The 27952-nt window shown below is 43.1% G+C and overlaps 1 protein-coding gene across 2 annotated transcripts in view; it reads right to left on the minus strand.

Annotated features, from left to right (window-relative positions):
- Window positions 1–12264: 12264 nt before the first annotated feature.
- The window catches only part of PRDM5 (PR/SET domain 5), a 104950-nt gene continuing 89262 nt past the window's right edge, over window positions 12265–27952 (minus strand). For both annotated transcript variants that reach the window (XM_063135258.1, XM_063135257.1), the window contains exons 15-16: window positions 21918–22022; window positions 12265–12871 (exon numbers count right to left, since the gene is read on the minus strand). In XM_063135258.1, coding sequence (XP_062991328.1) covers window positions 12707–12871; window positions 21918–22022 — 270 coding nt within the window. In that variant the 3' untranslated portion in view covers window positions 12265–12706. The remainder of the gene's footprint in view (window positions 12872–21917; window positions 22023–27952) is intronic.

The raw sequence follows: 27952 nt of genomic DNA on the forward strand, positions 1-27952 counted from the left end.
CCACTTTCTGCACTTTTCCCAACTCTTCTATATCCTTTTTGCCATGTGGTGACCAGAACTGCACACATTATTGCAAGTATGGTTGCATCATAGATTTCTATAAGGGGCGCATAATATTGGCAGTTCTTCTTGTCCCGTCCCCCCCAATTATATCTATATGCTACCATTATTCGTCATTCAGCCATCTGCATGATGTCAACTTAGCATACTCCTTGTCCAAAGATACCTGCTTAAAAGGCACAATTAGTTCTTCCGATTGTCTGAACTTGAGACAGGTCAATACAAGACTTAAGGGCATATCTGAGAACAAATCTATGCCACCCCTCCACAGATGAAAGTGGTTGGGACAGAAGGTTGGTAAAACCAACTCCTGGATCCTGTCCTGTGAAACAATTTACTCTGCATTAGGGATGCATGATTATCCCACTATTCATGAAAAAACAAGTCAATCTTTTGTGAGAATTCCAAGTAAAACTTTACATAGGATTATGATCACTTCAAATTAGGCTACACTGAAGTATTCAGCCCAGCGATCTCAGTAAATTTTGAGGTGGGGAAAAATATTCCCTGAAGATTGATCTTTGGGGGAGGGAAGCAAATTTGAGGGATTTTTAACTTGCCTTACATATGGGGTGCTTTTTCTTTTGAAAGCAACCACAATGCAACACTTTTGACACCACTTCAACCAACTCAGCTGTGTTCCTGGGACACAACACCCCTGGGAGTGGTGCTATGCCATCATGTGATTTGATTTGATTTATTACATTTATATACCGCCCCATAGCTGAAGCTCTCTGGGCGGTTTGCAAAAGTTAAAAACAGTGAACATTAAAAAGTATTCAAAATTTAAAACCATCAAAAACATAAACAGTATAAAAACAATGGTATCCATTTAAAAACTACAGTTCTGGGGTCCATTAAAAAACAAACAAGCTTAGCGCTGTTAAATGCTGTTAAATGCCTGGGAAAAGAGAAAAGTCATGACCTTTTCTCCCCGATGAAGCTCGCCTGGCGCCGAAAAAATAACAATGTTGGCGCCAGGCGAGCCTCATCAGGGAGATCATTCCATAATTGGGGGGCCACCACTGAAAAGGCCCTCTCCCTTGTTGCCATCCTCCGAGCTTCCCTCGGAGTAGGCACTCAGAGGAGGACCTTAGATGTTGAGCACAGTGTATGGGTAGGTTCATGTCGGGAGAGGTGTTCCATCAGGTATTGTGTGCTGTGTGTTGTTATTCCCATGGGCATTCTTGGAGTACAGTGATAGTTTTCCCCATTGGCTGGTCTTTTTTTTAAAAAAAAGTGTTTGTTGTTAATATTTTTAGAGTGCAATCCGATGCAGAAAAGTCTTACAGTGTTGGCTGAGGAATGCTGGAACTTGTAGGACTTTTTTCTGTCTAAACCTGCATAGGATTATGCATTTAATTGGTGGCACAATTGATTCAAGCTGGGAGCACTATACACATCTACCTTTCTCTATATGGAGTTGTCTAATTTTCATGCATTTTTGTTTGTTATTTCTTTTTCTTATGTTAAGAAAGCACAGGTTCCTATGTTTAGTTGTTAAGACAACTTTTTGCAGAGTCCTGTTATACAATACCTCCCTTTCTCTGGACTTATATTAGTACAGTCCAATTGGCTTTGCTAACTGCAAAGCCGTAGACCCGAATCTCTAAGTTTCACCGAACTCTATGGCTTTGCACTGAACGAAGCTGATAGGACTTTTCTTGACACGGTAATGTGCTTGAGTGAGTGATAACTGCTAAACACAAGTGACATGATTCAATAAAGTCAGTTACTATAAGTCTTTTAAACTAGAAATCCCATGTGTGCCTGTCAGCACAACTGACAGCTGAAGGTTCATTTATGAATATCTTAAAGCAGACTTGACAGAATGATGAATCTCAAATTACAGTTACATAGAAGCAGCAGCTTGTAAATTTCTCTGATCCACCTTACATTACTGCACTTCACTTGTGGAAGAGACTCGAAATTACCCTCCCAACTGGGTGCATAGTCGGATTGAAAAGATGCCCTGCTATGCACAGAAAGGAATGAATAGTACACTTTCACATAGATTGTGAGCAAGAAAGTACTGCGAGTGATGAACAATTCTTATCAAGTTCTTCCAAGGGGCCAGGAGCCTTGGCTGATAGGGAGCCCTCCAGCAGCAGATATTGGTTCTTGAAGAGGGTGGCTGAGGGTGGTTGGTTGGTTATGTGTGGTTAGATAGTTTAGGTGTGTGGTTTGTAATTAGGAGATTGGGGCCTAATCTACACCAAGCAGGATATTGCATTATGAAAGTGGTAGTGTGGCAAGAGCCACACTACTGCTTTTTTGTGGTATTGAAGTGCACTGATAACTGTTGGGGCCTATTGACACACTTCATATACAGCTTTCATAGTGCTATATCCTGCTGGGTGTGGCTCCTGCCTATTATATACCACTTTCATAGTGCAATCCTGCTTGGTGTGGATTAGGCCTGGGTTGATAGCCAAGAGGAAAAAGGATTGAGGCATAACTAAGATCATCAGCTCTTGTACTCTTTTGCATCAAAGCTTTCAGTTGAAAATCAAAGGAAGCACAAGCCTGTTTTCAAACTAGAATATGTGCTGCCTGCTGCAGTTCCAGGTCCCTGCTGCCGCTCACTGGCTGCTACGTAGGGCTTGCCCAGCCATGACACAGGGTGAGATGCCTACGTCAGGCAGCAGAGCAGCAAATTGTGCCACCTTGATCCCCAGCCCCCTCTAGGAGGGCCCACTGCCACAGCCTCTTGCGGGTGTTCTGGAGAGCCCCACCAGCCCCTCTCCTGCTGTGGCATTTGCTGCAAGAACCCCGCAACTGCTCCTTCCAGCTGCATGACCCTCCATGGGCTGAGACAGCAGCACAAATAAAGGTAAGCGGACAGGGATTGTTGGGTGCGATGTGGTGGTGCTTCTTCTCTCTTGCTTCACCTTGTGCCAGGCCTGCTGCTTCCATAGATCTGCGGAGTGCAATTCTGCAGCCTTTTGTGGGCTGTGGGTGCTGCTAACTATCACTGCACAAGCAGCTAGAAGCTTTTGCACAGCAGCTTATACTCTGCACAAGTCCCTTCCCCCATAGCACTGAAACTCGGTGGTTCAATCCCTGGCATCTCCAGGTAGGGATGGGAAGTACTTCTGCCTGAAACCCTGGGGGGCTGCTGCCATTGAGTGTACACAATGCCTAGGTGGGAGTGGATGAGGGTCAATAAATACAATCCAATCAAGGCAGAGGTCTTGCTGCCCAGGTTAGTAGTATTTCTTCTATGATAGGGCTGAAATCCCCCTAAACCAGGATATTTTGGCCTACAACTCCCATCAGCTCTAGTCAACATAGTCAATGGTGAGGCATGTTGGGAGATATGGGCCAAAACATTCAGAGTTGCCCATCCCTGTTCTAAAGGAATGTATTAGCAATGTGGAGGTGCTCAATTCTACACCTTTGTTGTTGGCTGCCTATATTGCATGGAGCATTTTCTGCTAGTTTGGGCTGGTATGTCAGTTGAATCCTACCTGGGCAGAGATAGCCTTGTCTCAGTAATCCGTGTCTGGTAAACTTCAAATTAGTCTATTGTAATGCATTATACATGGGGCTGTCTTTGAAGATAATTTCAAAGGTATAACCAGTCCAAAATAAAGCTGCAAAGAACATAAGAAGAGCCATCCTGGATCAGACCAAGGCCCATCTAGTCCAGCAATCTGTTCACACAGTGGCTGACCAGCAGCCCATGGAAAGAAAACTCACAAGCAGGACAGGAGTACAACAGCACACTCCCACTCGTGCTCTCCACTAACTGCTTACATAGGCATACTGCCTTTGATACTGGATGTAGCATATAGCCATCAGGATTAGTAGCCATCGAAAGCCATATCCTCCATGAATTTGTCCAATTCCCTTTTAAAGCCATCCAACTTGATGGCCATCACTACACCTCGTGGTACTGAATTCCATAGTTTGACTATGTGCTGTGTGAAGAGGTACATTTTTTACCTGTCATAAATCTCCCAGAAGTCAGCTTCACGGGATGATCTCGGGTTCTATAATTATGAGAGAGGGAGAAAAATGTCTCCTTATCCATATTCTCTATACCATGCATAATTTTGTACAAAATTATCATGCCTTATTTGCCACTTTTCTAAGCTAAATGGTCCCAGATGTTGTAATGTTTCCACATAGGGGAATTTCTCCTTGAGTTGCCCTTTGGTTGCCCAAATGTAAAATACCCTTTCTTTCTTTTTTAGGTGCGGTGACCAGAGCTGTACACAGTATTCTTAGACTGCCATCCAAGACCATTCTTAGACTGGCCTTGTCCTGCTTGTGGGTTCCCTGTGGGCAGCTGTGAACTGGGAGTGGGAATTATGATCACATTATGTCTGTCCTTTGTCAGATGAGCTGGTTTCCAGCTCATTTCTGGGCTCAATTCAAAGTACTGATTCTGACCTTTAAAGCTTTTCGTGGTTTGGGCCTGGGAGCACTGAAGGACCGCATGCCTCTACATGTGCCTCTTCTGCCTGTACTTTTTAAGATCTTCAACAGAGACTCATCTTTGGGTGCTTCTGCCATCTAAGGTGTGACAGATACATACAAGGGAAAAGGCCTATCCTTTGGTAGTGCCCTGACTGTAGAATGCTCTTACCTTAGAGGCTCACCTGGCACCTACTTTGAACTCATTTCAGTGCCAGGCACGAACCGCTTTATTTTCACATGCTTTTTAACCCTCTGCACATTGCTTTTGTGCTGCTTGGTGTTTCTTTCAATACTACTGACTGGTTTTATATTGCTCTTTTGAATTGCGGTGTTTTAGGCCACAACCCTATGAAGATAGTTGGTAGCCTCTCAACTCGGAGGCTGCCGAGTATCCAATTAAAGGTGACTGCACTGTGGAAGTGAACTGCTCTCCAGACACCCTGAATTTTAGCTAGATGGGCAATTCGACCCATCTAGTACAGGCTTTGGGGAGGTGACATCTGGGAATAGCTTGTAGGCCCACGCTCCCAGTCTCCTCCCCTCCCTGTCCATGGGAAGCCTCCTTTCCCCCATCTCCACAGAGTTCTCTCCATGGTAGATACAAGGGAAAGCAGGGCGTAGTTTCCTGGCTCCCAGCTCAGAGCCCTGTCTATGAGCTCAGAGTACCTACACAGCCTACCACTGCGTAATTATTGTAAATCATCTTGTAAAGCGCCCAGAGAGCTTCAGATATTGGGTGAGATAGAACTGAAATAATAATAACAATAATGTTTGAAATCTTAAAATTTGATTGTTGTGAAAAATCCAGGAGAGGTATCTCCTGTAAAATAAAAACTGAAAAGGTGTTGAAAAGTGATTTTATTTGTTTAAAGTGTTCATCCATTAAAAAAAACCCCTCTCCTCACTCTTATTTTTCTTACTCCCTTCTGTTTATTGTTTTAATTTCCCTCAAGCTTCAAATATTTTTCTGAAACAACCAAGAGGAGATACCAGTGTCCACTTATGTAGAGGAAATGCCATGTGTGAAACAAGTCTTAGACTTGGTGCATTTGAGGATGAATTTATTTTGCAGACTAAACATAGCAAGTGATTCCTTCTCCATGGGGCTTAAGACTGGAACAGGAAGAAAAATATGAAAGGGCTTGTGAAAAAGAAAGAAACAAAGAATCAGGATATCTGCACAAATTAACACAAATCATGTCTAGCTGATCTGCACTACTGCAGATTAAGGCCTGATGGAACTTGCTAAGAAGTGTCTTAACATCAGTGTTCTGGGAGAGAGTTTAAGCTTCTCTACACACAGGAAAAATCCCATGTCTTATCATGGCTTTTGTCCTCACAATAATCAGACCAACATGATGCGCTCCTTCACATGCGATCACATGACTTGCTCCCTTCTCGGCAAGGCCCCATTGTGTTTTAATGTGACAGCTCCATCTAGTAGTGGGGAGATCTTGCAATATCTGAATAATACCTCATTATCTGTGGTTTGTTTCAAATGCACGATTTCCCGGGGATAGTGCAGGAGCTGTCCTGGCTGTTGATGACGTTGTGAAATGGACCTGCAAACTTCTGTGAGTGGTCAATCACGACAATGCTATAAATCACTTGTTTAGAGAAGCTCTTTGAGGTATAAGAGACTTTTGGAATAATGAGGAGGGAGCATGTTGTGAAGGGTGCATTGCTGTGACAGTGGAGAAAGTGCAGGAAGAGATCTAAAGGATAGAAAAGAAGTTAATCTTGAATCCAATTAAGGCCAAGTTGTAAATCATTATTGAAGATATTTAAGCAAACTTTTCCCCCCATGAATCTATATTTGTTGGAGTCAAACAGAAGCAGTATGAAGACAGAATAAGCAACACTGTGAAGACTCATACCTCTGAACATATGTGAATAAACGAATTAAACCCAAAACTGATATTAGATCCCAGAGACCAGGAACAGCATCTAAAGGGTATTTGTCACTCCTGTATTACTAATATACTTACACAGGAGTGCTATACCACAAGACCTGGCTATGAATACAAACCACACAGCCAGAAAGATAAGAAGCTTAAACAAAGGTAAGGAGCTTAAACAAAGAGAATTAAAGAAGCTAAAGGACACCAGTCAATCATACAGTTTTCAAAATAGGCAAGACATTTTTTAGTGGAGGAAGTGACTCATGCTACCAGTTTGCATGCAGAAACTACGCTTGGACACGTTGTGAAAAACGTTATCAAAGGAGAACATGGTTCTCATCAGTAAACTTAGTTAAAGGAGATCTGAAGGGTTATAATCTTTCCAGATACAAGAAACCATTTCTGACTGCCAGAAATTGCTTAGCACGCTGAAAATAATTCAAAACTAACCTATGTGGCTAATAGTACACTTGCATTTTTTACTCACAGGAACACACAATCTTTCTTTTCTCACTTACTGAGAATTCACTAAGATTGTCGAGGACAAAGAATGATGTGGGACATGTTTTGTAAATAGTTTTGCTAAGAGGGGAGGAATGAAGGGTTTTAGTCTCTAGAATGTCCACCGGGGTGATACAGTAATACGCCTAATGAATCAAAGCTTTCTCCATGAGGCTTAGGACCCTACTGAACAGCTTACATACTCTGAATTGTTTTGTGCCTTTACAGAACTATCACACAAATGCCTTCATATGTTAAAAGCACGCATGACAAGGTTTTCAGGAGGAGCTTTATGTAATTGGGTGACCATATCACCGGATTTGCCCGGACATGTCTGGGAATTGGGGGCAAAAACCGGGTCCGGGGGGAAAACCTTGAATTTGCCCCCAAATCCGGAAAAATTGCCTTACCTGGGAGGCTAGAAAGGCCCGTTTTCAGCACTTCCGGGTACAGGCTTTTCCAGTGTCTCCCATGGCACATCTGGGCTCTTGCTGGGTCATCGCCATGGCGACAACTCAGAAGGAACCCAGATGGGGCCTGGGCGAGGCTGGAGAGTCCCATTTCTGGAAGTGACGGAAACGGGCCTTTCCAGCCTCTTCCACAGTGCATCCGGGGTTCTGCTGCCTCGTCGCCACAGCGACAACACAGCAGAAGCCCAGATCACTGCTCTGGGGAGGCTGGAAAGGCCCATTTTCGTCACTTCCGGAAACAGCCTTTCTAGCCCCGCCCATGGCACATCCAGGCTCCTGCTGGGTCGTCACCATGGCGATGACCCAGTAGGAACCCGGATGGGGCCTGGGCGAGGCTGGAGAAGCCTGTTTCTGGAAGTGACGAAAACGGGCCTTTCCAGCCTCTCCCACAGCCCGTCCGGGGTTCTGCTGCTTTAAGAGAAGCGAGCACACGTTGGAGCCGCTGCCAGTTCACCATGTGAGTAAGTGAGGGAGACTGGGTGGGCTGTGTTTTGTCCTGAATGAGTGTGGGCAGCCAGGATTATATAAATGTAGTCCTTTAACATCACGGCCACTGATGAGGGAAGAAACGTTTAGCTCTACATATATTTTGAAATCACTTTGTTATATGTTTAGTTGTCTTGTATCATCTCACGCATTTTGCCTCTTTAGAGGAGGAAGACATGGTGGGGAGTGGAAATATGATGTGGGAGCGCACGCGGGCGCCCTTGCAGTGGCAGCGCCGGGGGTGGTGGAGGGGGGCAAGCCCCCCCAAACAAGGAGCTTGCCACCCCAGTTGCATACTCCTGTTATAAGGGCTTGCATTCTGGGACCGCTGAGAAGACAGTGGGGACAAGGGGTTAATTTTTTCCAAGCCAGTTCTCCCCTCCCCCACCTCATTGTCATGGCGATTAATGTGGCTTGTTTTAGGAAGAAGGGGGGGGGCAGGGTGGGAAGGTTAGGAAGGAATGAGTGTGCGCGCGCACGCACAAGAGCAAAGAGGGGAGCGAGCATGTGCCGGGCAGGCTAGGCTGAGGCTTCCTAAAGAAAGAGCAGCCTCACTGCCGGTTGCTGATCTCCTTTGTTCATTTCTGGGCGGGTAGGGGATCATGGGTAGGGGATCATCTCCCTCAAAACCTATTCCCATCAGAGCCCAATAGATTCATGTAAAAATCTTTTCATAGGGTTGTGACTAAATAGGCAATACATTTAAGTCTCTGCTGCTGTGTTGGGCTTGTGTGTGTGTGTGTGTGTGATTTAAAGATTAAGAAATTCTTGTGTGTGTGTTTGGGCTTAGAATCCATTTTGTTTTGCTGTATAATGCATCTCAATTATATTGTGAACATGTGGTTTTAAAAAATCCTTCCTTTCCTTTTCGTGGTGCAAGTTAACACATATTCATGGCTAAATTCCTCCTGTTTGATGGCCCACTTCTTTTTTTCCTTTAAACATTTGATTACGTAACCCAAACTCTCTCCCTTGCAGTCATTGACTCTTATTTGCCTGCTACCTCACTTTGCCTATGTGTAAAATGGGTTCCCTGGTCTCCCATCTCGCTTTAACTTAAATGTCGGAGAAGTGGTCTTGTCTATAAATGCCTTTCTCTGTGTTGTGACACTGCTCTCTATTGGTTCTGGGAAGATACTATGCTGCAACTACGTCACCCAAACACGTTCTCTCTTGCAGTCATTGACTCTTATTTGCCTGCTGCCTGAGTTTGCCTGTTTGTGAAATGGGCTTCTTCCCTTCCCGCATCCCTTTGCTTTCACCACTTGCTCTGTTATCCCCACCTGCCTTGGGAAAGAGCTGCTGCTCTGTTTTAATTACATTTTCCTGTGTATGGTTTTAGGAAAGTTCAGAAATGTCCTGTTCTGTTCTTCTGCCAGTGTTGGATTGGTGCCTGCCAAGCCACAGATCCCTGTGCACAGCAGGAAGCTGCATCCAAACAACTTTATGCAAGGATCTATGCATACACACACATCAGTGCTAGATCAGGGAGCCCAGAGAGTGAAGTTCAGAAAGATGGGGTCAAGCTCAAGAAGCATGAGAAACACTATTCTAGGCAAAATCAAGTATAAATCAAAGGTGAAAAATATTCTGGAACATCATATATAAAACCAATGAATGAAATATAATGCAGTATGCTGTGAAAACACATGTGCAATGAACTTCACATTAAGATGTTATGTATAACAGGTTTGTCTTAATTGTGTACTGTGAAATTAGACATGTGACCAAGGCCATGTTTGGGTGGGCACGCCCCTTTGGGGGCTGGGCATGTTGGTGGGCACACCCCTTTGGGGGCTGGGCATGTTGGTGGGCACACCCCTTTGGGGGCTGGGCATGTTGGTGGGCACGCCCCTTTGGGGGCTGGGCATGTTGGTGGGCATGCCCCTTTGGGGGCTGGGCATGTTGGTGGGCACGCCCCCTTGGGGCAGCCATGTTGTCCTCCTTTTTGGTTTCCAAAATATGGTCACCCTATATGTAAGGACATCAGTACGCTTGTAGGGACCCTTTTCATGGCCACCAAACATACAGCAGACAAGGGTTGTAGCAAGTGGGGGTGACGGTAGCCATGCAGCCCCTCTATGTGGTTTTGATGCATGAAGGTGGTTGTCTGAACTCCCCTAATGAGAGGAACTGTTAGGCCTAATCTTGCCCCACCCCACCCTAGAACTGTTGTATAAGCTAACATTTATTAACTGATGCAAATAAATATGAAACTTTAAAAATGACCCAATATGCTGCATGAGGAGCTAAATTTAGACAGGATGGTGTAGACAACAATGGAGTAGGCTGTAGAGGTAATAATTAGAATGCCTAGACCCTGATTTTCTCCTTTTGATGTTAATCTGACATTACTGAATCTAATTCATATTGTTATGTTATATGCCATACTGTGAAGGCTTATGTTTTTACAATACATTGCTGACCGAGTTAAAAGAATATTAACTTACAACCACATTTTCATAAAGCAGTTTTGTATCCTTTGATGATGATACCCTAGTGCATTATTTGCTTCCTTTCAGCCATGCACTGGTTTCTGTTATTCAAGTATGAGAATTTAGGTACTTTCTATTTATAATGAACAGAAAGTACTTGCTGAAAAAGTCACAAAGTCAACAAATTATTCTTAACCCAGTCTTGGTCTTCATAGTAATATCAGTCCCGAATATGACTGACAGATGCATTGCACAAGACTCATTCTAGACCGTGCATAAGTCCATGGGGTAAAAATTCTTCCTAGCAAATCCATTACATGTTCCTTGCCTTAATTAGATGTTGGATGGCAGTCTAAAATTGTGTTTCCTTTTGCCTTGGCATTCACAAATATTACATTAGTGCTAGGACAGCATTTCGACATAAATCACTCCCAGCATTTATTTTTGGTTTGCCTTACACAACGGTAACCAAGCATAACACCAACCACGCTGAGGCACCTACGACAACAAGTCCCCATAGCAAGCTACTATACCACAGCAGTTCTTGAAAAAAAATTCAGGTATTCCAGTATCAATTCTGAGTTTAATCAAGTGTTTATATGCCAGAATAAACTTTGCTTGAATAACCATGCTGGTAAACAGAAGTCAATTCACTAAGTTAATAAAAAATCTAACCACTACTTTGGTTTTACTAAAGCATAAGAAAGTGTCACGCAGACTTACCCATCTACCAACCACAAGTACAGGTTGCAGTATAGCCTGTAGGTACGCATGCTGACGTCCTGATGATTTCTAAGGGACTTAAGCTTGTGAAACTATGAAATCAATTAAAGACATTCCAAAACCCAGACACCATCCCCAATGTGTAAGATTTTAAGCTTGGAAGTGAAAATGCCTGGGATTTAAAGCCACAGTGAATTTATAGTGTTATTTTCGATGGGAATATGTAACACACTCGCACTTATTGAAATAGATATTTAGCCACATATTGGCAATAATATGTTGCACTGTTTCGCTTTCCAGGTTATGTAGTGCAATCCTAAACATATCTATTTAGAAGTAAATCCCATTGGGCTCAATGAAGGTTATACCCCAGCAAGCCCCCAAACAGATGTTCTGTAAGTACATAGTCTGCAGCTACTTATCAGTTTGTCTTTACTTAATGAAAGGTGCAGGGGGAGCATCTTAATCCGAAATGCTGTATGTGGGGAAGGAAGGCTTATGTCTTAACTCCAGAGCACAATCCAAGGGCCTTGCTAGACCTGCCGGATAAGCTGGCAGGGAGGAGGGGCGACGGCGCGCTAGAGCTAGCTAGCGCCATCGCTGGCTACTAGACGCACGACGCGACGGGGCAACGGGAAGCCCCGTAGCGTCAGCCATTTTTTTTTGTTTAAAGCCCCCCTGCCCCTGATTCCCCCCAATGCCCGATGACCCCCTCCTCCCTCCCTCGCCCTACCCCCATTCCCGATGGCCGATGCCCGGCCTTGTCCCCCCCGCGTCATCCCCGATGCCTGGCTTCCCCCCCCCCGCGCCATCCCCGATGCCCTGTCCCCGGCTCTACTTCCCTGGCCCCCGATACCCGCTCTCCTTCCCTGGCCCCCGTCCCCGATGCCCAGCCTTCTCCCCCCCCTCTCCTGGCGGGTCCGGCCTTCCCCCCCGCCCCTCTCTCCCCCCCTGGCCCGATGGGCACAGCGCTCGTATGAGCACTGTGCCCAGTCTGTGCCTTTTCCCGGCTACTCGCGAGAAAGTGAGCAGCCACAAAAAGCCACGGACCCTGCTAGATGTTCCACAGCCCTGGCCTCAGGCCAAGGCTGCAGAAAAGCAGGGCCATAAGCGAATTCGCTTATGCCGGCTTAAGGCAGGTTTTAGCGCAGCCTGACCCCGGATTCCCCTGTGCGTCATCTGGATGCACAGGAGGGAAACCGGGCCTCACAACTGGTCTAGCAAGGCCCCAAGTCTAAATCACCACCACCACCACCACCGCTGCAAACATACATGGCCAGAATGCCAACAAAAAGCTTTGTTATTGGGATTTGTACCTGCATGCTACCTATTTAAAGAATGCCTGTTTTGACCCTAAATGCACTAAAGGCTGCAGCTTAAGTTAGCGATTGATTTCATCACATGGGGGGCGGCATATCCAGAAAGGAATCTTAACGACGACAGGTTGAGGACAGATTTTAATGACAATTTGTCCATCTAAACTGATCTTGTAAATTTACCCTTAACTTTAATCATTTCAATTCTAACCTCATTTAATTTCATAGACATTTTGAAGTCTGAACAAAAATACAAGGCAACATGAAAAAAGTGATTATGTGAACACAAAGGTGTTGTTTTGTGTCTTGTGTTCACCAATCAGGTGCGAAATCTGGTATTTATATGTCTCAAAAGGGAACACGAGGCACTTCTCTTGCAGAAGCCAAAGTTAGCTGTCAGTTTCTCCATGGACATTTTCCATATGCACTTTGAGGTAGTCGTTTCTTGTAAACTTTTTGTGGCATAGCTGGCACTCAGCCATGGGGCGGTTGGGATTGTGAGTCAGCTTGTGCCGGATCAGCATTTTCTTCAGGCTGAATGATAAGTCACAAACCTAAAACACAGATAAAAAGACAAAACAAAAAAAAACACCAAAATGAACCCATTGAATTGTCTGAATAGATTTCTCATAAGTAGATATTCAAGCACTCAAAGTTATGCATAAACTCAGATGAGGAAGAAGGCAATCATATTTTCTCATTTTTGAAATGAGGAAATATTGGTAGCTTTCCTAATCATATAATGATGCTTTAACTAAATTGCTGCAGACAACAGCTTGCACCATGGTAGGTAAAACAGCAACCTCCTTTTCCTGCAGATGTGGGCAGTTTTATGGGACCATATGGTGGATTGCAAAGGGTCTGGAGGAGGTAACCAACATTTCACTCTTTTGCTCATCCCCATAAATGTCAACAAGTCACTATCTCAGCTTCAACTCCCCATCTATAAAATGGAAACAACATTAACTGTAAGGCACTAGGAAGGTGTGCTTATGAAACCAGGGCCTCTAGCAGCTAGCCTCTAGCAAAGCCTCGTATTTAACAGCTCACCTGGTCACCACAGGCAATCAGGAATTTGACCCTCTCCTATCAGTGTCAGAATCAGACTGCAGCAACGTGTTGAAAAGGTAAGCTCCGTGCCTAATGGGAATCATAGAATCCTAGAGTAGTAGAGTTGGAAGGGGCCTATAAGGCCATCGAATCCAACCTCCTGCTCAGTGCAGGAATCCACCTTAAAGCATACCTGATAAATGGCTGTCCAGCTGCTTCTTGAAGGCCTCTAGTGTGGGAGAGCCCACAACCTCCCTAGATAATTGGTTCCGTTGTCATACTGCTCTAACAATCAGGAAGTTTTTTCTGATGTCCAGCTGGAATCTGGCTTCCTGTAACTTGAGTCCACTGATCTACCCAGTGAGTTCAGCTAGGAAATAACTATTAGCCTCTCAAGTCCCAAATACCCAATTCAATGGGACAAATTGACTCTGGGCTGGAGGCTTAACAGGTGTGATTAAATGCCACAGGTGGCTCCATAATCAAAATTAACTAAAAACATTTCTCCATAATTCAGGAGAAGTGAGGTAGAAAGCATGTTTAGCAGCACAGTTAAGCTTAAAATTGTGCACTTTGGGTTAAAAATATGAAACATGTTATACACTGACCCGTACTAAACAGTTTATGATATGGATCCCAGTAAACAGTGCCTCTCCAGGGGACAGGAGACTGACAAATGTGTTACTTTATCTTTCAGTCTACAGTCCAGGAAAAACATTCTTAGCATATTATTATATATTCATGCGATGAATAACACTCAATGTGATCTTTAGCAAGGTCTACATCCCGAAATATTGGAAAAAAGTGGTATACCTGCAGCAATCATGTAGGTTTTTGTTTTTTGTTTATGGCATAATTACAATTTATTTTACTGAGGGCTGGCCCTGCAATGCAGTAAGGTGAAGCGATGCATTTAAGGCAAAACCAGCAAGGGAGGATATAACACCAACAGCGCTTTGTGTGGTTACCCACACCTTTAGTACCATGTACGCTGTGAGTTGTCACCGCATCACTTCTGGTACAATGCTTTGTTTGGCTGCCTGACACTGTCAAGCATACCGCCACCCTGCCAAAAATATCCAAAATACGTATGAAGGAATAAGGAACTAGGTGTGCGCGCACTACAGCTAGTGTCGGGTAGTGGCTAAGGTGTTGGACTGGGAGTCAGGAGATCCGGGTTCTAGTCCCCACTCGGCCATGGAAACCCACTAGATGACTTTGGGCCAGTCACATACTCTCAGCCCAACCTACCTCACAGAGTTGTTGTTGTGAGGATAACATGAAGAGGAGGAGGGTTATGTACGCCACCTTGGGTTCCTTGGAGGAAAAAGGTGGGATTTAAATGTAATAAATAAATAAAAATAAATAAACTAATCTTTGGACCACCCAAAATCATATACCCAAATCTCAGAGATAGAAGCCTTTACATGATGCCACAGGCTTCTATCCCAACCCTTCACTGGAGCACAAGACACTGTAAGGTATGGCACCCCATACCAATGACATAAAATGTACTAAAAATGAATAAGGAATTAGGTGAACACACCCGACAATAAACTTCAGACAACCCCAATAATACATCCAAACCTTTGGAGCAGTGGCCTTTCAAGACCTCACAGCAATGCATCTGGCCCAACTTGTTGTTTGGGCTCAAGACACTTTCAAACATGATGCCCCCATGGCAATAATACCCAATATATGTCAAAATTGATAGGGTACTGGAGGTTGCTCCCCACAATAAACGTTAAGCCATCACAGACCATACACTCAAGCCCACAAGGGAGCAGCCTCTACAAGGTGGCATACCATCTCTTCCACGCCCATCCTTTGTTTGGGTGCCAATCAAGCATACTGCCACCATGCCAACAATAGCCAAAATATGAATAAGGAACTCTGGGGGTACACATTCCAAGCTAAACTTTGGACCACCCCAAATAATATACCCAAACTTCACGGAGGATGGACTCTACAAGACACCACAGCCTTGCATCCAGCCTAACGTTTGGTGGGGTCCAAGACACTGTGAGGGATAGCACCCCCATGCCAATAATACCCAATGTATATAGAAAGAAATGGATAGAGAACTGGAGGTGTGCAATCCACAATAAGCTGTGGGACACCCTAAATCTTATACCCAAACCTCCAGTGGAGTGTCCTCTACAAGCTGGCATATCATTGACAATGCTAAGTTTGTGAGTCAAGCAGTGTGAATTGCATGAACTCTTGTGCCAATTATTCCCGAAGTACTCAAAAATGAAAAAGGCACTGTGGATGTTCACCCTAAACAAAGCTCAGGACAACCATAAATGATGTATACAAGCGTCCAGGAGAGTGGCGTCTATGACACACCACAGTTGGGTCAGAAGACCCTGTCAAGTGTGGCACTCCTATGCTGATGATGCAGAATATATGTAAAAATGGATGCAGTACTGGATACGCCCCAAGCCATTCACTGAAATTGCCAGAAGAGTGTGCTCTGTGAGTGGCATACCATCACATCCTGCCCTGTTGTTCATTAGGGCACAGTACATTGTCAAAGGCAGGGACCCCCACACTCAGTCTTTGAGTAATATGACCTCATTCTTTGCTGGGAAAGGTAACATGTTAGCATTTGAGCTGTGATGTATTCCCTGAAGTCACAGCTGCATTTCTGACACTGGTAGAAGCCGCACACCATATCCCTGGCAATACCATGGAGCTACTTGGAAGGTTTGTACTTCTGTATGTTAAAACCAGTGAATTGTGCAAAGTCAGTGAGGCAAAGCAGCATCTGTTTTCAAGAAGGCCACAATTCCTGGAGAATATTCCACCAACACAGATGTGTGTTGTTTGAGAGACAACTGTCTCGGTGGAAAATATTCTTTGTTCCAGTGTTTAAAAAGGTTTCCTCCTCTGCCAAGTAGTTTTGCTTTCCCCACTATTGTTCTATGATGGGTACTCTCTGACCAATCACCAGAGCCTATTTCAGAAGATCATGTGTTTGCATGTAGAGGCTTAATGCATTCACAATTATCTACTAAGCTGATTACCAGATAAGGGCACTGAATCAGCTGGTCATTATCACCCATACTCTCTGCAGTGCACCATTCAGTTGTATGGAGAACCTCCATGAATACAAGTGGCTCTCCTCAGTCATTGCCCACCATGAGTAGATTGCTATGGCAACATGCAAGGAGGAGGCGGTCTTGTACACTTTCCCTCCTCGTGTGTTTGATCTACCCAGGTAAGAGAATGCCTGAATAGGGCATGTGTGTGTGTGTGTGTGTGTGTGTGTGTGTGTGTATAGACAGACACACAGTATACATTACTATGGGCAGTATCCAACTGATACCCACATGGATGTAACAGGAAGCTAGCACTTCCTAAAGCAAGTGCAAACAAGCAAAAATGCTTATTTCTGGTACAGAACAGATCACAGAAGCATAGAAGCATAGAACAGTAGAAGGGACCTATAAGGCTATCATGTCCAACTCCTGCTCAATGCAGGAATCCACCTTAAAGCAACCCTGACAGATGGTTGTCCAGCTGCCTCTTGAAGGCCTCTAGTGTGGGGGAGCCCACGACCTCCCTAGGGAATTGGTTCCATTGTCGTACTGCTCTAACAGTCATGAAGTTTTTTCTCATGTCCAGCCGGAATCTGGTTTCCTGTAACTTGAGCCCATTATTCCGTGTCCTGCACTCTGGGATGATCGAGAAGAGATTCTGGCCCTCCTCTGTGTGGCAACCTTTCAAGTATTTGAAGAGTGCTATCATGTCTCCCCTCAATCTTCTCTTCTCCAGTCTAAACATGCCCAGTTCATTCAGTCTCTCCTCATAGGACTTTGTTTCCAGACCCCTGGTCAGTGAAGCTAGCAGAAGGGAGCTCTGCTGACCTGTCCCATTCCGGAAATGAGCATTTCAGCTCCTTTCTGGGTTGTTCTGGGAAACAATAGCTTCTTGTTTGTATTTCCTGCTTGTGCAAAACAAACAGCACAGGCACAGTGGCAGCATTGGATACTGCCAAATGTCTTCAAGCAAAAGATGAAGCACTATCTTTCAGAGTAAACAAATACAGCTGGATGAGCAGAACCTTCAGCAATGTGCAATAAGAATTACTGCTCAGGCTGTAATCCTTGTTATGAAAATGAGCCGGCCATCTCTATCTTGCCTGTGTTCTCAACATGGTCAAATGCAACTATTTGGACTATTGTCCTATGCTGATTAAACAGGAAATCTGACTGTCAATTTTGCACACTTAAATGGGTACTTTAAAATGTCTCTTTTACCAGATACAGATGCTACCAAAACAAACAAACAAACAAAATACATTTAACCCGCTAAATACTATAGATGACGACATTTGCATAAACATCAATGTATGAACATCGCAGATTTATCATTTATCTTACTGGAAATGAATTGTAAGAATATCATCCTTAGCTGATGGGTTGTGTCAAATTCTGCTACCAGTAAGTAGTTTATAATGAGTCCCAATCATACAATGATGACAGTTTAACAACGGCACATTATCTCTGCAAAATGAGAAGAATAAACTGCTTACAGATGCACACTTCATACCTATTCCTCACTGAGCAGTAAATTCCTCTTGATATGGTATAACTGAAACATTTCAAAAGCCTGCAAATAAATAAAGAAGGGTGCACTGCCAAGGTTAAAACAAATCAAAGCCAGACAAAAGATGTGTAAAGGAGTAATTAAATGCATGAAGCCAAAGTAAAAAATGGGTTGCCTCAAATAAGAAAGGTGAGTCATGCAAAATGCAACTTTTTCTGCGACATTCTGAAAAGCTAAGTTTGAAAGCAGTTTTCTATTTGCTGATACGTGGTTGCAAAACTCAGGCCTGGGTTCCCAATCCAACCCAATCTGGGGTTTCCCAGGGCCTGTCTGGGAACTCACAGCCCCCATGGGCTTTTCAGGTGAAACTGTACAGTAAAAAAGTAGCCAAGGACAACTAGGTCACATGATAAGGTTGCGAGCTTACTAAGAGCTGAATGACACATTCATAACTAATGTATAAAGTGAAAGAAGAAAGCAGGACTTGATAATGAAATGCAACAGAGATAAATGTAAAGTCTTGCATTTATGCAGAAAAAAATCAAAAGCACTAGAGCATTACATGAAAAAAATGATCTAGGAGTCTTGGTGGATCACGAGGTGAATATGAGCCAGCGGTGCAATGCACTGGCTTAAAAAAAGAAAAAGCTAATGCAATCTTAGGCTGCATGAACTAACAAAAGTCCTGTGTCCAGATCACAGAAAATAATCATTGTGCTTTATTCTGTGCAATTAGAACACTGTGCCCATATTTTAAGAACGACATTGTTAAACCAGGAAAGGGCAACCAGGAAGATGAGGGAACTGGAAACCAAGTCCTCTGAAGAACAGTTGTAAGACCAGGGAACGTTTAGCACAGAGAAGACCTGGAACGGTGTCATGCAGAAGATGGAGCAGGTTTGTTTTCTCTCTCTCTGGGGGCAGGACAAGAACCAAGGAGTGGCAATGGCAGGGAAGCAGATTTCAGCTATTGGGAGTAACATTCTAACTGTGAGAGCTGTTTGACAGCGAACCAGACTACATCAGGAGGTGATGGCTCCTCCTTCACTGGGGTATGTAATTGGACTCTGGGCAGCCATTGGTCAAGGATGCTGTGGCTAGGAGTGGTGGAGAAAATTGATACAGACTAAAATGAGTTTGGGTTTTTAAGAATCCAACCTGTGGAATTCGCTGTAGAGCGGCCTCCCTGGGCCGCACGGAGTCCATGGACTTCCGGATTATTATTTTATTTTCCAGAAATTTACGCAAATTTATTCGCAGGAAAATATGCAAATTTCTGCTGAGACATATGCCATGCTAGAAAATATACAGGGCTAAAAGTTGATGTGAGGGCTGAGACTCAGCCAAAGGCAAAAATTGTGTGTATGAATTTGTGGTCTCTCTATTTGTGTGTGTTTATGCATGTTTCTCTCTCCCCCAACCCCACCATGCATGACCTATATGTGTTTGCCCCTTCTTTCCCTCCCTCTCTCTGTGTTGGATTACCCCTTCCTGCTTTCAGGATGTATGTGTGGGTGGGTGTGGGTATGGGTATTTTTCCTCCCTCCCTCTCTCTGAGACTGTGTACAGCACTGAAGACATTTTGTGAATGGACACGCTCCTGTATGGACGCCATTTCGAGACATTTCTCAACATTCCAAATATGCCCTAGGGATCATCATCAAATTTAAGAGCTCAATAAAATTATACTTCAGAAATGATTCCTTAAGAATTCCTTGTAACCGTAGGCAATTACTCAAAGGAAAGAAGGACCCACAGAAATGTAAACCGATAATCCTTACCTTTTAATGTCAACTTTCTAATTAAAGCAAACGTTTTACTTAGTATTTTCAGAGACATAAGGCTGGCCGTAATTTCCTATAGCCCTACATCACTTCCTTAACCAGAAGGAAACAAGGTCAAACAAAAAAGATGCAGTCTCTAAAATATTTCCCCAAATAGACATCCCTGACATGTGCGTGGAGGCTACACATGTAATTATGAACACTAACATTAAGAAAAATTACTATGGGGAAATGACACAACACTGCAAATAGACTGAAAACTAAAGCTTGTAATCCTACATGTTTATAAGGCCAAACTGGATGATTTGAGGAATGCATTAAATATATTGTGTTTTTTAATGTAATTAAATAGCAGTGTGGAGGAGGAGGCGGCGATCAGGCGCCAATGGCTTCCCACGCAAAGGGAAAACCAGCTCCCCCCCCCCTCTGGCAATTTTCATCATGACCACAGAGTTGGAGAATAGGGTGAACCCTCTTTCCCATACATGAAGTTTGGATCCTGATTGGGGACTCTCCATTTAAATTCTGAAAACTAAATGCATATTAACTAGTTGACACTTATCTAAAAATGTGAATAGTTTTGGGATTCATTTCTGTGCAAATAATTGGCAATGTCAATGTACAACTGGGCTAGGAATCTGATCCCATATTGGCCTGGTCTGGACATTGCAACAACTGTGGGTTGATGTAAATGAAGCGGGAGTGAGCAAGCATGCTGGCTCCTGGCCATCATGGGTCACAAACCATGGTTTGTTTCTTCTGTAACAACCTACAGTTTCAGGTTAGGATGTCATGGACACCAACATAGGGATGAAGTGTCTCTGGGTTGTTTAGCCCAGTAAAAGCAGGGCTAAACAACTCCTGCTCATTCACGGATACCCAAGATTTGCTTAAACCCTAGATAGATGTGATGTGTGAACAAGGTTATCATGAATTTATATGCCTACTAATTTAGTATTACACTTCATACATCTGTTGAAGTGGATTCTGATCTACCAAAGCTTATGTCATAATACATTTGTTAGTGTTTGAGGTGACTCAAGACTCGTTATTGTTTTTGTGGCTACACGTTTGGAAATTAAGTTAATTTTGTATTTTTAAGAAGGTTTAAATAAGGTTTCAGAGTAGCTGATAAACCCATCTGTCTCTCTTTTGAATATATAGGAGACATATATATTCTTTTAAGCCATGTACAGCGCAATCCTCTACACACTTATCTGGCAGTTAGTCTCACTAAACTCAGCTAAGCTTACTTCAGCTGAGCTTACTTCTGAGTAAGAATGTCAGAAAATGCCATTTGGGAGGGTGGAGGTAAATGGGTTTTCCTAGGTTTGCCCCCTCTCAGACTTTGTTTCAGTTTCCACTGTGTCATGTAACATGTTCCGCAGCAAGATGAGTGTTGCATCAGCTTTTCTGGAATTGTGTGCATGGAAGGGGCAGGAAAGTTCTGGAATTTGTGCAAATTATGGCCAAGTTTGTGAAAATCTGCGCAAATTATGGACAAATTTGCATATTTTGCGCAAATTCAGCTATAATTTGCACAAATTGCTCAGAAACTTGAACATATTGCAGAACCTTCCCAGGGGGGAAATGCACAAAATGTTTCCAGAGTTTGCGGAACCGCTCACACCACAGCTGGCAGATGCAAAGCGAGTCGTACATGCAGCGGAACTCGGAAATGGATTTCCCAGCAATGGACATCCCTACTTCAGAATAGATGAGCAGAACAGAGATTCAAATTTGAATATGATTAATTATAATCCTGTCCAGGTTATTCTCTGTCTCTTAAACTATCAAAGAACAGATATTCTATACAAAACAAAGGTCTGCTTCAAGTAGCCTCAAATATCCAAACTGCAATTAGTATGGTGCAAACAATTCTCAAGGGGGCATATACCGCAAAATCAATTTATGTTCATGGATGCTCTTAGCAAAACTAAAATAAACTAACAAAACGAAGGCAAATACAATTATCATTGTGATGTTTAATTAGTTAATCAAAGAAGGATTGCAAAATGGTGCAAATTATGCAACAATGTGAAAATGTTTCTTGGAAATACATTTACACTGCAATACTAAGCATGTGTGTTCAGAAGTATGTCCCATAGCGCTCAATGGAACTTACAGGACAGGATTGCAGCCTTAGGAGAATATCCCTCTGGAGGTTATCTCTTGATTAAACACAAGCAGATCGAAAGAAAACCCAACTCACATCACACTGGAATGGTTTCTCCCCTGTGTGGGTCCTCATGTGCTCATCCAGACCGCGTTTCTGACTGAAGGCCTTGTTGCACTCGGAACACTGGTAAGGCTTTTCCTGTAACACAGTAACAAGAGAGGGAATGAAAATGAGACAACGCAAAACACAAGCTGTTAACAGTCCGGGCTCCATGCTGGTTGGTGCAGCCTTTATATCATCTTAAAGGGATAGATGTCAGTGCAAAGAGTGGCCAAAGAAGTCTTGAAAGATGGACGGAAACCTGGTGAGAAACATGGGGCCTGCCAGCCTTCCCTTCAACACAGAGGAATGATATTACACTTCCCTCCCCTCAGAAAGCTTGTTGTGAGTCTGTTTTTCATAACTCTGAATATAAGCAACCAAAGAACATGAAGTCTCAGAAAGCTTGATTTACTATCTATTAGAGAAGCATTTTGATTGAAGCCATTTTTAATCCCGTTAACCATAACACCAAAGACCGCAAATGAGAGGATTCTCAGAAACATATAATGAAAGGGAAATATCTGTGCATGCACCATGGAAAGCAACACTTGGCAGTCTACATGCTGACTGTCTTTGAGATTCTGGGCATGTTCTTCAGTTTAACCAATAAAGTTGGATGGAGATTCCTGTCGTGGTTGTTGTGGTTGTTTTAGAAAGACCTATATAAATATATTATTACTTACACAAGTAATACCTCAGTACTTTAATGTTTTAAACTCACCAAATGCATAATAAAAATATCTACCAATGCACTGTGCATAAGAACTCTACAATGTAGTCTCAACTACATCCTGATGATGGAGCTCATAGGTTTTCCCTTTCAAAGAAATGTTTATCCACTTTTGTGGCTTTTTAATATTTATTTTGGGTAACCAACAGAATCGAATTATTTCCTAGCAAGCGAGATATTTTAAAAGGGATGGTGATGGTCCCATCGTCAAGCTTTTACGTCAATGATTTTTTTTCTGACTACAGATTGAGTGAATAGACAGGCCCCTGTAATTTTTACAGACGTATATGTCTCAACCATATGAAAAGCAGGCTTCACCAACACACCCTTAATTTGTTTTGTATTGTACTTAATGCAAACCACATTTCATGTAAGCCCTCTGAAAATCCATTTTATTATATGCATGTGCTTTTGGGTAGAAAGCTCAAAATAAAAGTGGAGTAAGCAGTTTGAATACCTGAGGTGTAGAGAAATATGGTCATTATACAGGATGATCACAGCATGTTGCTGGTCATTTCCATGCTGCCATTTGAGGATGCCATCTTGTTGTTGTTTATTCGTTCAGTCGCTTCCGACTCTTCGTGACTTCATGGACCAGCCCACGCCAGAGCTTTCTGTCGGCTGTCGCCACCCCCAGCTCCCCCAAGGTCAAGTCTGTCACCTGCAGAATATCATCCATCCATCTTGCCCTTGGTCGGCCCCTCTTCCTTTTGCCTTCCACTTGAAAGTGGAAAGTGGATGCCGTCTAGTTGTCCAATAAATAAATGGCTCACTCTATCTTTACATGTTGAAGATGACTGATAAGAAGTGGACATTTGAAGAAGGAAATCCTTGAGTAAAACCCTCCAAGAAGAAATAAATATAATGATCTCAGGAAACATTGGGCGGAGGCCCTCAAGAACCAGCACTTTCATTTTATTGTTTTCCATGTGTAATGTACTTGAACCTGCCAGGGATAGTGCCACTATCTGCAGTGCTCAGTAACCTCACTGCTAGGAAAGTAGACAGAGGGTGCTTCCACACTTGGCATTTAGTGTGCACTTGTTAGGTTTGTTCACTCAGTTTTTACAGGGCATCCATATGACACTGTCATCCAATCATTGTCATTCTGTACTTTCCATGTGCTTCTTCTATCTTTTCCGGATTGCAAAAAATTTAACTTGTTCCAAAAGAAAAGAAGAGTACTGGATTTTCCACAGGTGTAGATGCTTTTAGTGCTGCTCTTCCATCTTTTTTTTAAAGTGTAGGGTTTTGATGTGGGTGGTGATGAATCGGGAAAGTGAACCCCAACACACATTCATTATACCTTTGGGGTGGGCACCAGCTTATGGACACCATTTATTGATTTTTAAACCAATGTTTAATTACCATTATAATTTTGGCTATAATTTTTGCTTGTTTGAATGGTAGAAGACTCACATAGTTTTAAAAAAGGGTAGAAAGAACCATTTCATTGTCTGGATAGGTTGTTTCCCACTTCCCACTGAAAAGCTATCTTTAAATTCCCCAAGGATGGAAGTTTTATCTGCCCATTGAAATTAATGGAAAACTCCAATATTTTAATGTAGCTGTGACTTGGCACTATGTCCACCCAGCACCCAAACCCCAAAAGGTAGCAGCAAAGTGAAGAACTCTTTATCTTACTATCTCAGTTCTTATTCAGTGTGAAATATTTTAAAAATAGCTCTAATAGAAATTTCAAAGCAAATGCAGTTCACTGTCCCCATAGCATGCATATTGAAAGAGTCTATGACTGGAAGAGTGTGGTTTATGACAGCCCTGCAGGATACTCATAAGAACATAAGACGTGCCATGCTGGGAGATGCTCCAGCTCCTTAATCATTTTAGTTGCCCGTTTCTTTACTATTTCCAGCTCTATAATATCCTTTTTTAGGTGTGGTGACCAGAACTGGACACAGTATTCTAAGTGTGGTCACATCATAGATTTGTATAAAGGCCATATGATACTAGCAGTTTTAGTCTCAATTCCTTTTCTTATAATGCCTAGCATGGAGTTTGCCTTCTTTACAGTGGCCACACACTGGGTGGACATTTTCATCAAGCTGTCCGCCACAATCCCAAGATCTCTTTCTTGTTTGGTCACCGCCAGCTCACTTGTTTACATTGAACCACATCTGCCAGACTGAATATTGCAAAGCAGGATCTGAATAGTTTAGAACAACCCTGAAGTGTGGTACAGAGTTATTAGCTCCCTACTGCAAGCTGAGCTGTAATGGAGAATGTAACTTACAACAACCCTGCAGTGTTATCCTTTGCTTTTATTCTCACATTACAGGTTGAGCTAAGAAAGTAATATATAACAACTTTGCTAAGTAGTTCTCTGTTGTACCTCGATTGCAGGTTGAGGACTGGTGTTGGGAGAGTATAAACAGCCCAGAGAGCTTCGGCTATGGGGCTGTATATAAATTTAATAAATAAATAAATATCTTACAGCACTCCCTTAATATAGTCTACGACAAGATAGAGATGGTTCTGAGGCTGGCCTCGATTCTGAGTTAAAACACACACACACACACACCCCTGCCCCTCAGAGTGCAGCAAATGTCCAGCCCCTACCCGAACAAGACATACACCCAGGAAGGTCTTTTGCATGCTCCATTAACTTCTATGCAGACTTGTTGCCCTTGTTCAAAAGCCAAATCAGATGTTGTCAATATGACGTAAGACTCAAGTTGGAGCAAGGACACCTGCCTTTGATGATGGCTTTTTTTCTTCCCCCTCAGCCACAGGCTTCGGTAGCACATGCACACCAGAGATACACTGCAGGTTTTTGTTGCAGGGTCCCACTTTTTATGTTAATCAGCTGTTCCTACAAATGTCAGTGTATGGCTGTTGAGTAGAATGGAGCCCTTTATGACTTCCACTAATAGGGCTGGTTCACACATGCATGTTTATCACTCACTGACTGCTGGCATTGGCTGCGGTCAGATAGGGAAGGAGCAAAGCGCAAGAAGGAAAGAGGATGGTAGCAAGGAGAGTTTTTTCCTGCTTGATGCTTTAATATATGGCCCAGGTATGTGTTTTCAGTGTGTTGGTTTCCACAAAAGAGGAAGGTTAAAGAGTTGCCTTTATTACATATGCTTTGATTTATGATGATCATATTTTATATTTACTAAGCTACTTAACGATTGGGACAACTAGTCATACTCCCTACTCCCATCAATAAATGCAAACAGATGTCATTCTTTTACTTTGGTGAGTGGAAGTTGTTGCTTGTACAATCTGATAGGTGCTCCATAAACAGTTGGAATTTACAGTCCAGCAGCCTTTCATTGCCTGTGAAATCAGGTTGTTGTTGTTTTATTAATTTCTGGATGACCTTCTGTTTGCTTATAGTTCAGCTATCCTCCATCCCCTTTTCTGTGTTTTTCAATCTTTTCATCTTTGTTTTAATGTCTTCCGTGTCCCCATTGTCCTTCCTAATGACATTGATTCTCTTTCCAAAATTGTTGCCATAGTTTTTATCTTTATGTTTTGTATAGATTTACTATTGTGGAGCAGGCAACATATTTTTTTCCAAATTGTGAATGTTCTCTCTGCTTGAAATATGTTACTTCTAACAAAAACTAAGATGGCTGTTATTATTGTTATTTACAGTGCTTGCTTTAGTTTTGTGGTATAATTTCTTTAAGAGAGGCCAACTTTGAAAAAATAAGTTATTCCTCTGTGCTTACTCTGAGCAGCTAGGATGTCCCTACTGGCATGTGGTACCCTCCCTCTCAAGGAATCATACCACCTCAGTATGAACATGCTTGTTTGTAAGAATACTCATGTCAAAATCTTCCGGCATGTGGAAAACAAACATCTAATTTTCACTAAAATTAGATGAAGAACTAAACCTCCATCTGGACTATACCATAGCAGAAAGGAGGGGGCTGTCGTAACCTAATGTTTTCCCCTAGAAAAACGCGGTAACAATTCTCAACATAGAAAATTAGATATCAAGTGAAGTGTTGTTTTTAGTATAACATTCTCCCTGGCATGCTAGATTTTGTATGTAAAATATCACTCACACACACACACACACACACACACACACACACACACACACACAGGGGGAGCAGCAGGGATGAGCAAACAAGCAATATTCAAGATTCCCAGGATCCTCGGAACATCGTCTTGCCACTTGCCTCATGCCTGATTCCTCTTAGCACTTGCGCTTGCAAACGGCAAATTTGTGCAAATTGAGCAACGATCAAATGGGACAATGTGGGGAAAATATGCTGTGCTGTCAATGGGGCATGACTTTAGTGAGTACAGGGTTTTAGCGCAAGTGTGCTCTTCCCGTCCTGCCCACGAGCCTACTCAATTTTGACTATTTTGCCAACACATTTTCACCAGTGCAGAAGCTGCATCAACAGGATGTCCCACATTGCTAAGCAGTTCCAACAGTGTTTCTTTTGTGGAGAGGCCATATCTGGTGTTTGTTTATTACATTTTTATACTGCCCAATAGCGAAGTTAGCAGGGTTTCACCATATCCTATAGCCCAGGGATAACTGTGAACCTCCAGATTGTGGCCTACAACTCTTGGGGTCTGGCATTGAGAGTTTGGGATAAATAGAATAGTAGAGTTGAATAGTAGAGTTGGGAGGGGCTTATAAGGCCATCGAATCCAACCCCCTGCTCAATGCAGGAATCCAACTTAAAGCATCCCTGATGGTAGACCAGCTGCCTCTTGAAGGCCTCTAGTGTGGGAGAGCCCATGACCTCCCTAGGGAATTGGTCCCATCATCATACTGCTCTAACAGTCAGGAGGTTTTCCTGATATTCAGCTGGAATCTGGTTTCCTGTAACTTGAACCCATTATTCCATGTCCTGCACTCTGAGATGATCGAGAAGAGATCCTGGCTTCCTCTGTGTGGCAACCTTTCCAGTATTTGAAGAGTGCTACCATGTCTTCCCTCAATCTTCTCTTCTCCAGGCTAAACATGCCCAGTTCTTTCAGTCTCTCCTCATAGGGCTTTGTTTCCAGACCCCTGGTCAGTGAAGCTAACAGAACAGAAGCTAACTTTCAGAGTAAACAAATACAGCTGGATGAGGAGAACCTTCAAGCAATGTGCACTAACCTGATTAAAGCTATCTAAGGTCCCAGTCCTCTGCATATTTGGACAGAAAAACACCCTACAATTCCTAGCATTCACTAGCCAATACTCTTGCTGAGGAATGCTGGGAGTCATACGATGTTTTTCTGTCTAAACATGCATAGGATTAAGCCCTAAGTCAGGATCCAACCCACGATTCCTTATTAGCCAATATTTAAATAGTATTCTAAG

This window comes from Elgaria multicarinata, chromosome 10, assembly GCF_023053635.1.
Source record: "Elgaria multicarinata webbii isolate HBS135686 ecotype San Diego chromosome 10, rElgMul1.1.pri, whole genome shotgun sequence".
Lineage (NCBI taxonomy): Eukaryota > Metazoa > Chordata > Lepidosauria > Squamata > Anguidae > Elgaria > Elgaria multicarinata.